General features: G+C 30.8%; 1 protein-coding gene across 9 annotated transcripts in view; it reads left to right on the forward strand.

The window, feature by feature from the left end:
* Window positions 1-9,301, forward strand: part of Hr39 (Nuclear hormone receptor FTZ-F1 beta) — a 106,556-nt gene extending 97,255 nt beyond the window's left edge. For all 9 annotated transcript variants that reach the window (XM_067764465.1, XM_067764466.1, XM_067764462.1 and 6 more), the window contains one exon: window positions 14-9,301. In XM_067764465.1, the coding sequence (XP_067620566.1) occupies window positions 14-97 (84 nt within the window). In that variant the 3' untranslated portion in view covers window positions 98-9,301. The remainder of the gene's footprint in view (window positions 1-13) is intronic.
* The last annotated feature ends 1,842 nt before the right edge of the window (window positions 9,302-11,143 follow it).

Raw genomic sequence — 11,143 nt, forward strand, 5'->3', positions numbered from 1 at the left:
CTCTGCACAACAGCTCGGCAAGGAGATGCTCACAATTAAATCACGTGATGGTGGTGATTTCAATTTACTTATGGAATTACTGCGTGGAGAACATTGACAAATGTTGCTTTTCGAATATGGTGAGAACAGTATGGAACAAGAGCAAGCAGCAAAGGCATTACAAAATTATAGCCAGCTGCACAATTGGCGATGTGCAATGGAGTTTGCCATAGGCAAGGCAATAAATTGTGCACTAGCAATGGAAAAGAGTAGAAGGAGAGCTAAAGGTGTAATATAAAATGATAAGTTACAATGCTTCCAAATCAAGATTGATGTAGGAAAAATATTTACATAGTTGGTAAAAAAAAAACTACAAATCAAATTTTGAATAAGGACAGCTTACAGATTTTCATTTTATTTTGTTTTTAAATTTTATTAAATAAAAAAAAAATATTATACTAGTGAATGTTAGAAATTTTAATTAAAAAAGAAATGCTGGCATGTGGCAGCTACAATTTAAGAAGCATAATTTTGTAAGTGTAGTGTAATATTAGCATAGCATACCATTCATGAAAAAAGAAGTATCTACAATTTTAGTATTTTTTACTATACCCATACAAGACATATTTGATTTTAAGTATGTATGCAGTATTTCTAAACAAACTGCATTAAATAATAAGTCTTTTATAAAATTATGTATGTAAGTATGTACAAAAGTGCATAAGCAGAAATGAAACTGGAATATGAAAAAAATGTGCCTAAATATGTAAACGTTAAAGAAACTGATAGTAAAATGCAACATAAAAAAATGGAATATAGACGATCTTTTTTTCTAACTTTGTAACTATGTGGAAAAAAATTAAAAAAAAAAAAACTAAGCGAAAATACTTATAGGTGTGCAAAATTGTAGTATTAGATATTTAAATAGATAGTGCTTGTAGAACGAGCAAAGTGAACTGTAAAAAGTGGGGAAAGAGAACTAACCACAAAAAATTACTAAGGCAAACTGCACACGAAGCGTACGTTATAGACGCGTATGAGATATTTAATGTAGCAACGATTTCTATAGGCCTTAAGATCTGCATACGTAATGACTTTGAGCCTACGTTACAAAAAAGCAAAATATTTGTTAAATATCCATAAACAAACAAAATAGGTTTATAAAGCTCTTAAAATTCAAAATGTCATGCTTTTTATACCTTTTATATTTTTTTTGAATATGGAGGTAAATAATTTTGACAAAACTTCTTTGTGTTACCAATATATACCCCGCGGAATTGCTTTTAAGATCAGTTCGGTATAGTATCGTATCGTGCTTTGGCTACCTCGTGACTAGATATTGCTTTAAGCTTAATTTCAGACTATCTAATAACCTAGGTCGATTTGTATGGACGAAAGTTAACCGATATCGTGCCATCGATTTTTCGATAGGATTTGGGCTCAGGAAAAAAAGTTCCACTACGCATACCCAAAAGAATAATATTCGAGCTTGCGAAAAAAAAATGGCGAAAGGGTAAATTTTTCGATCAAAACACTCCCCAAAACCCAAAACATTCTTTTTTTTTTTTAAACTGTTGTAAAAGCGTTGGCGATAACAGTTTTTTGAAAAAAAAAAATATTTTTTGGGTTTTGGGGAGTGTTTTGGTGGGAAAATTTACCATTTCGCCATTTTTTTCGCAGGCTCGAAAATTATTTTTTTTGGGTATGCGTCGTGGAACTTTTTTTTCCGAGCCCAAATTCTATCGAAAAATCGATGGCGCCATATCGGTTAATAAATCGACCCAGTCTACTATCTATAGACGGATTTGGCATTAATTCTTTTCATCATAACGGGCCGCTTGTAGAGATTTTAGTGCTGTAGATTTTGGACTACACAGAAACTATTTTCGAGACAATTGTGTGGTCACGTATTGACTGTTTTGAATTCATTACGGATCGCTTCCGGTTTATTCTCGGGATTGGTTTTAAGGTAATTTATGCAGTATTTATTTTTCAGCGCAGAACTATTTCGGTATTGATTTCAAAATCATTTCGGAGCATACTGAGGATAATTGCGCGACAATTTTCAGTCCATTACGAAATTACCTTTAAAAACATTTCGGTAGAGTTCGTTTCGTTTCAGGCCTACTTCGGTAGTATTTCCGAACACATCAAAGATTGTTTTCAGATTAATGTTAGACTACATCCACGCTGGTTTGGCATTGATTGTTTTCATCTTCCTAGATGCGGTTGGTAGAAATTTTAACGCTGTAACCTGCTATTTCAGATGAATATACCTCGGGTGTGGCGCAGTACATCAGCTTTTTTGCTATTTACAGAGGTTATAACTGGTGAAGGTTGAATATCCTGACAGTAGAACCAAATACCTTTGTCCTGCCAAGCTGCACGACTTCTAAGCCAACGATCTTGTGTTTTCTAGAATCTTCGCGTAGTTTTTCTATTCCAAAAATTGGACACCTCTGTTTCCGTCCTTTTTCCTTGTATTGCCTAATGCTCTACCGATCTACCACTAAACAACGGCCCTTCAGTTCTTAGTTTCAGTCTTTGTCCACATCAGCAACTAATTCGGAAATTAAACATTGAAACACCTTTTTGCGTCTACTATCGTAAGCACTTGTTTTCGGTGTTACTAACGATGAAAAAGGCGTTTTATTCGCGAAGAAGTCATATAAATCATTACTGCTTAGCCTAATGAATGCTTAAATCTCTTTTCAACGTCAAAATGTAACTTACTTGTAGTCAAGTTTAGGATTCATCGTAACACTTAAATCAGTGAAGATTGTCTATAGTGAAGTTATAATTGTGAAACGATTGCCTAGTAAAGCATAAGGAATTGCATTTTTTAAGGCTGACTGACATGGCATTCACGAGCAACAGTCCACTAAACTATTTAGGTCGGCAAGAAAGCCTAGCGTATGGGCAGGTATCAAAAACACTAAATCAGCGCTTGCTCAACGGCTTAAAATTGCCCAAAATATTGATTTAGCCGGTGAACAGGATCTTAGTATACTGTACACTAGGCAACAAAAGAGGGATTAACGCATAAAAATCTGGCAATTGCAGATACTCGATTTAGCAAGTTAAATACGACATTCTTCTCTAGCAAAAACATTCAAGCCAGCTTTTACTTTTTATGCATGAGGCTCAAACCTTCGTGTCGTACAGCGTACGACTTTCGTATGTGTCGTCTAAAACGATACGTTCCGTGTGCAGCGTTGCTAATTGATATAGAGTATATTTAAGTATTCATTCTAGATCATGGGGGCCCAAAATATTTAAGTGTTAAGGAATGCAGACCCTTTTCTTTATATAGAATATAAATAGTAGAATAATCGAAAGTTTATCTGAAACAGTCTGTTTTTTGTTTATGCAAATGTTAAAAATATAGCAAAATATGAAATATTTTAGTTTACTTACGAGAGCATTGAAATTCCATTGGTACTTTAGGTATGACAATCTAAGACAGGCAATCGTCCGAGGTAATCTTTTAAACGAGCGCTCCTCAGTTTCAGAATCAATAAGTAAATACACTCATTAACTAGCGCCAAATGTTTTTTTTAATATTTATACCTTAAATAAAAAATCTACAGATATACATGTAAAAACCATTTGCCAAATTTATGAAAACTTGTGTACAGTATTCAATATAATATGCTGGCCCATGATTCCATCACAAGAGGTTTGCTTGGCTGACAAATTTTTTTGAAATTTGCAGCCATTTTGCTCCCAAATCGAATTGACATCCGCTAACTATGTTGTTTCTTTAATAAGTAGTGAACTGCATAATTCCTTAGAACAATTTTTTAAATTTTATGATGAATTTATTCACCCCTATTCTGCATTACAAGTCCATTTCAGTTCTCCGCTCCGCTTGAACTGATAGCAGGTAATCTGAGTTCCGCTTGAATTGAAAGAAGAAGAGGAAGAATGAACGAATTTTCGAAATCAGCTGTTTGTGAGAAATTGATGAAATTAGAACACAACAATTTAAAGAAATATTTGTGAAAAATTTATAAATTAGTGAACATTTCGTTATTTAACATTTATTTAACATAAATAAATTATGGAAACATTGGCCGTTGCTATTTTAGTTGAAAAGGAGGACAATGTGTCCCCCAATGTAGACGTGAGAGTGGAAAGATGGAGATTGAGGGACATCAGTGATCCATTCAGGATGAGCGAAAGTGCTAAACCTTCATACATGTTAAATATTTTTAGATTAAAAAAAACTTTAGGTTAAATAAAGACGCATTTAAGTATGTCTTGGATATATTTGATGCAGAAGTTACGAGAAATACTTTGACTTCCTCAACAGCAATTAAACGCGTAATGGCTGTTTTGAAGTTTTTTGCTGAAGGCAGCTACCACCATAAAGTTGGTACAGATTACAATGTGGCGATGGGTCAGTCAACCGTTTCCAATTCACTATCCTATTTTCTGGAGCGACGCGTCCTTATCTTTCTTCATAAATTCGCTTCTTTCGATGGGGGACCAAGTACATTCAATGCCGATGCAACCTCTTTCCAAAACGCCTGCACTTCTTCTTTAGGCCTTTTTGAGAAACCTTGTGCAATGTCTCTTTTTGTTGACAACATTTCCAACAATTTTTCATATTGCTCTGGTGTACTTTTTGCTCTCCAAAACCACAAAAAAATAAAGTTTGTTTTAAAATAATTTTTATAAACATTAATGTATATTTTACTTACATATTTAAAAAAAAAATTGCGCTTTAAAGCCCGCGAAAATAAAAATCGAAACAATCTCCATCAACTAATTTGCAACTGAGAAAAACGGAACTCCGCTCGAAGTGTAGGATACGTCCAATCGAGACTTTCGAAGTTCGACTGAATGAAAACGGAACGCATGATAGCAAAGTTATCAAACTGAGAAAATTTCAGTTCAGTTCGAAGTGCAGAATAGGGCTGATTAACTATGTCATGCTTAGTGTGGTTGAATATAGATTCTATGAAAAGTACGGACACCAAGGAATCGTGCTCTTTCGTAAACATATGAACATACGAAACTTAAACCAATTCAAAATTCATCGTTCAACGTCAAAATTAGTAAATAATGGAGATGCCATAACGAAATGTACTCATTGAGCACGTTAACTTATTCATTCCGTCATTAACATTCGTCTCCATTTAAGCATTTGGGGAATCGGTTTATATTTGGAATATTGTGTATATACTTATTTGATATATTCGGACCTCGTGAAGTAGTATCAAACGAACGTGTTCCGAATATTCTAAATTAACGGTTTATCCGGATACTTAACGGATAAAGCTAATTTCAGAATAAAAAGGTGAATACTCCCTGTGTAGCAGGAGCGCACAAAAGCTGTATCTCTTCTGTCAAAATCAAGGTCGCAATATAAAGTTCTAAGACAATAAGCCGTTTTTCTTTATTTTTTTTGTGTCAGTTCATGGCGGCTGCTGAGTAGAGTATCACCCCCTGTCGGCTGCCTGTTCAAAATCGTCCTATCTCACAATATTTTCAAAAATTTCCCATTTCAGGATCTGTCACAAGAACGTCCTATATTAGAATTAGATTGAAGAACGCCTCATCTTAGAATGTTTTGCACTAACTCCCTCTAATGTCAAAATGGATTAACTTATGCTTGGAGTTTATGAACCAAATTTTAAGATAGTGTATTTTTGAATAAAATTCTAACGTACGGTATTCTTCAAACAAATTCTGAAAGAATGACCAAACCAACATAACTCTTTATCAATTCACGAAATAGTTAGTAGAAGACGAATTATTTCCCCCAATACCTGTGGCATTTACAAATTTATTATCACTACTAAAGGTACTTTTCTACTACAATTTGGGAGTTTCGAAGCTTTGTCATCATTGTAGAACAAACCTGAAGTAATTGAATCATAATGCTGGCCTTTTATTTGACAGGTCATCGAACAGATTCTGTCATAAAGTGGTTGTAAGCGTTTACCGCAGAAACAGGACCTAAATGTATCTCAATCCACAAATGTCACTTCTACCAATCTTTGTACATACTCCAAGTTTTATATCAAACAGATGTAAGTAAAATTTTTCAAATTTCAAGAATGTATGCTACCTTCTCCATGTTCACATATGTACATAGAATGGAAAAAGGCGACCACATTTTGTGATATTTGGATAACATTTTTGTAATCAAGCTGTATGAAAAAAAAAGCTTGGCGTTTCCCAACAAATTTAAGTTTTAAAATACATCTGTTCACAATAAAACGTACGTTATAAGATAAACTGAATAAAATCGGTGGTTGCGCGTTTTTGAAACTAACGCTGAGGTGGCGCGCTGTTGAAAAATACTGTGGAAGAACACGTTCTCTTACCTGTATGCGATAATTGTTGATATTTTACTCAGCCGTCGAAATCGTTAAGGTATCTGTACAAAATATGGGTAGGGTCTTTCTTTCACATTATTTAACACCAGCTACCAATTACATACTCAGCGAGTCTTTGACTGACACGAATATCGATTTGCGTTAGATGAGCGACGGTGCCACCTAATCAGTGGTCCTTCTGTCGTATTCTTGCTAAAACTAGACAGCTAGGTAATAAGTCCTTAAAGGCTTTTAGACCGAAAATAAAAGGAGCATGCGATACGTTTGCAGTTACCAGATGTATAGTTTAGTACCGGAACACAGTCGTTTTTTACCCTATAACCATTTGAGGTGATTGAAGACACGAATATAAATTCCTTAGCTTTAATAGATTAAGAACGCTGATTAGTCTGCAGGTAATCATAGCTCGAGCTATACCATCAGCTGCTTGCATGTTTAGCGTTGCATCAATAATCTGCCTAAATTATGTGTGAGGAAGAGCTCTAACCAGAGTTGTCCTTCGTGCTTTATTAAACTGTTTCTATAGCGTTTGCAATACCAAGTCCACTCGACTAATAACGCAAAGAAATCTGTCAGCTTGACCTCATTTCATACAGGCAGTGTATTGTCATTGGTTGGAAGGACGCTTTTGCATTTATGTCAATGGAAGCTATTTTGTTTTCAAGCTTCCGGCTCTTTAACAAGTCTCTTCTCCCAAGTAAGGGTACCCTAAACGCAGTTATGTTGTAAAAATTCCACTTTATGTGGTTTGGTGGGCAATTAAGATATTAGTTGAACTCTAATGTTAAATAAAAAATTTTTAAATTTCATTTTTATTTTTATCAAGCCGTTTAGAAAGTTAAAGTTTTGCCTTTTTGTAAATAAAAATAATAATTATAATTTCTAATTTCATTGAAAAAAGAAAAAAAAATTCAATCCAGTTTTCTGTTATATTTTTAAATTTTTTGTATGTTAAACTATTATCAAAAAAACCTAATATTTAAAAAAAGAAATTACGAAAAAAAAACAAAATTTTATACACATACATTTTTTTTTAAAAAAGAATTGTCAAAACTGATTTATCATACCGCGAAAAGTTTAATCAAAAAAAAAAAAAAAAATTTTATAGACCTTTGAGCCCTCGATGCTAGCAAAGTTAGATATTTAGTTTACATTTGAATTTTTTATTTGCTCTTAAATTTGTATGCTGATGCCTTAAATATTTTTCAAATCTCTTTTCGTAAAAATACAATAAAAAACTATTAATTTTTGATTATAATTGGAATTGTGTTAAAAATTTGCCTTTTACAATTTAAGTTAAATATCTAAAATTAATTCAAGGTTCGATTCGAGCTTAAGGCCAGAACAATAATTTTTTTCTAAAGATAATTATTGTTATTTTTTAATTTTTCTGAATTTGAAAAATTGTATCTAAAATTAAAGAAAAAAATATTTGGAAATAATCCTGCAACAGGATTTAAAATAATTTTTTTACGTGTTGAAGCTTACATAAATTGCATAAATTGTTAACAGTAATTTATCCCACCTATTCCTTAAATTGGAAAATTTGGAATTTTCATACTCAAAAATTCTATTTCTTTTTTTTTCGAAAAGTTAGAATAACTTCAAAAACAAATTCCAAATGCAGCTATTTTTTGAAAATATTTAAAAATCAATATATTTTTTTTTGTAATTTATAGTGTTTTTATAGTCGGTGTTTGAAAAAATTTAAAAATTTTCTCAAATCCACACAAATAAAGTTTGTTGTTTAAATTTTTTATTCTTATTGTTTATGTTTTTTACTTTATTTTCAAAAAAATATTCCTTCTATCTTCCAATTTAAAAAAGTTATTCGTTCAAAAAGTAATACTAATTATTAAATCGGTTTTTTACAAGTAATTTTAATACCAATGTTTTTGTGTGTTTTATAATTTTTTAACGGCTTTTTCTCAAAGAATATTTGCATATCTGCTGCAATTTATGAAGTTAAAAAAGTAAATTTTTCACATTTTTATAAGCTTTTTTATGGTTTCAAATTTTTATTTTTTATAATAAAAAATGTTTGTTTTGTTAATTTTGGCCTACTTAGTTTTTATAGAACATTTTTTTGCACATTCTAATTTAAAAAACGTTGAACACAAAAGATTTTTTTAAGTAATTTTTTTGTGAATTTTCCTCATAAAATTTAATGATATAGGCCGATAAAAACAAAAACAATTGTTCATTTAATGATTTTGGTTAAAATAATTCATGCGAAAAAAGATCTACAAAAGAAGTTTCACAAAAAAGTAACGAAAAAATTCTTTAAAAAATTCATTACAAAGAAGTTTTAACAAAAAAAAAAAAAAAATTTATTTTAAACAAAAATAAAAAAAAAGAAAAATAATTTAGAAATTATTTTCAGTTGCATGTTAATGAATTTCACAAAAAAAAGGTAACATAAATGGCTTTTTAAAAATTTTTTTTATATAAATATATTTTTTAATAAAAAAATGTATAAAAATAAAAAATATTACTTAAATTAAGTTTCGAACTGAAGAGAAAAGTAAGCTCAAATAAGGTTCAAGCTGAGAAAATCAAATTAGCAAAATATGTGCAAGTTTTTCAATATCGTTTGCCTTAAGTTTGCAATTTTTTAAAAGTTGTCTTGTTTTTGTAAGTTTTTTCTGAAAAAATAAAATATTTTTAAATAATAATTTATGTACATATATTTTACATACATGTATATAAATGTATTTTTGCATAATACATTTGCATAGAAAATTAAAAATATTTTTTAATTACATACATTTCTAATAAGTTTTAAGTCAAGTATTTAAAACTAAAAAAGTTTAATAAGATTTAGTTTTTTTTAATATCTTATTTATTAGAAATATTTAATTTATTAAAAATATTAAAAAAAAAATATTTTATTATTTAAAATATTTTTGTATTTACAAATATTTCAAAAATTAAAAAAAAAAGATTTCTTTTAAATTATAAACATGTAAAAATTTGTATTATTTACTTAAAAAAAAAAATGCGTGCAGTTTGTATGAGCAACAGAGCGGAAGAATGAGCGTTGAGAGAAATAAATAAAAATAATAATGATTTTTTTACTATACATTTACCTACGTTTATTTACAATAAACACCTATATATAAATTTTTAAAATAAATATTTTTTTTTCAAAATGAATTTTGAAGAGATTCATTTTTATTTAGCATTAAGTTTTTATATAAGAAACAAGTTTTTCCATATGCATGCATGTGTTAGAACGCATTTAATGTGTAAAAGTATTGCGAAAAAAAATTAAAAAAAAAATATTAAATAGCGAAGTATTTTTTTCGTTAAATCAATTTTTATTTTTATTATATTTTAAATATGAATAAAATATGCAATATTTTTTAAAAAAATGTTTTATTTTACTTTTTTTTTAATTTTAATAATTTTTGTGTTTGTTTTTAATGATGTCATTAATTTGGTGAGTACATATTACACTATGCTACAAAATGAATATATTTGTATTGATTGATTCATACATAGGGAATCTAAAAAAGAAATATCCCAGTTTTTTGAAGTTAACGTCGAAAATATAGATATTGACTTCCGAAGTACGAAATTGGATTATTCCCAATCTTATCTTATTAATATTATAATTGTGATAGTTCGGATTTCAGGATGTACAGACGTTTGACTCAATCAACCCATAGCGGCTGCACGGATTCAGATTACATTTCGCTCCACATAGCCCATAATCTAGGAGCTTTTCTGGCTGTGTTTTATTTTATTTTCTCAATCTTTTTTAAATTGCTATAACTCTTTGACTTGGTTGGGTCAACAATATTTGTTATCCAGGTCACTTAGATTTAGGCTTGATAAATAGTGGAAAAGCAGTGTCACAAACCTCCCTCTTTCCTCTAATCTTTTTTGGAATAGTTTAGAAATTATCTGCGGATGATTTCACGCCTTTCTCGGGATTTTTTCGGGCGCACTTCTGAATCGTTGCGGCTTGTTTTTAGAATCAGCAGTTCCGGGATAATTTCGAGATGATTTTCATGATAACTTCAAGAATACTTGGGGCAGTTTCGAGACCGACCAGGAATATTCCAGTTCATTTCAGGACTTTTTAGGTACTATTTCATGACTTTCACCTCCAGTTCATGGTTACTTCAGAATGCTTCTAAGATCTTTTTTGTGCTATTTGAAGATTTCTTTACGACTATTTTGTAATCATTTAGGAGTTTTTCTCGACTGTTTCAGAACAATATCTCAATCACTTCCAGACTATTTCATGCACATTTCAAAATTTTGGAATTGTTTTCGAGATTATATCTGGACTAATTCGGATCGCTATGGGATTGTTATCGGATCCATTTCCAGGCTGTGCAAAAGCAATATAAAAATTTTTGCATTGTTTTTAAAATATGTTCAGGATTGCTTCTGGAATATTTTCGATCTAACGACTGATTACGTGAGATGGGTTTTGAAAATTTTTCAAGACCATTTCGGTAATATTTCGTAAATAAAGGAACCCGACATCCAAGCATCCAAACCACATTATTAATATATACATAATTCCGATTTCAGAAAAGTAGGAAATTTTGGGGATATTTAAAGAATCGTTTCAGAATTATTTTCTGTTCGGCGTGGAATTGAGACTATCTATGGACCATTTCAGTACTTTCTTATTACTATTTCGTGCTCTCTCATGGCTGTTCTGGATAATTTCGGGAATATCATGGTATGGTCTCTGAACTCTTTGTAATATTTTCTGATTGATTTTTTGATTGCGTGGTCGAACACTAATAATAGGGGGGAGGGGGTGGTTGAAGGGAAATCGCATACGTTTTTTT

This window comes from Eurosta solidaginis, chromosome 2 (genome assembly GCF_040869045.1).
Source record: "Eurosta solidaginis isolate ZX-2024a chromosome 2, ASM4086904v1, whole genome shotgun sequence".
In the NCBI taxonomy this organism is placed as follows: domain Eukaryota; kingdom Metazoa; phylum Arthropoda; class Insecta; order Diptera; family Tephritidae; genus Eurosta; species Eurosta solidaginis.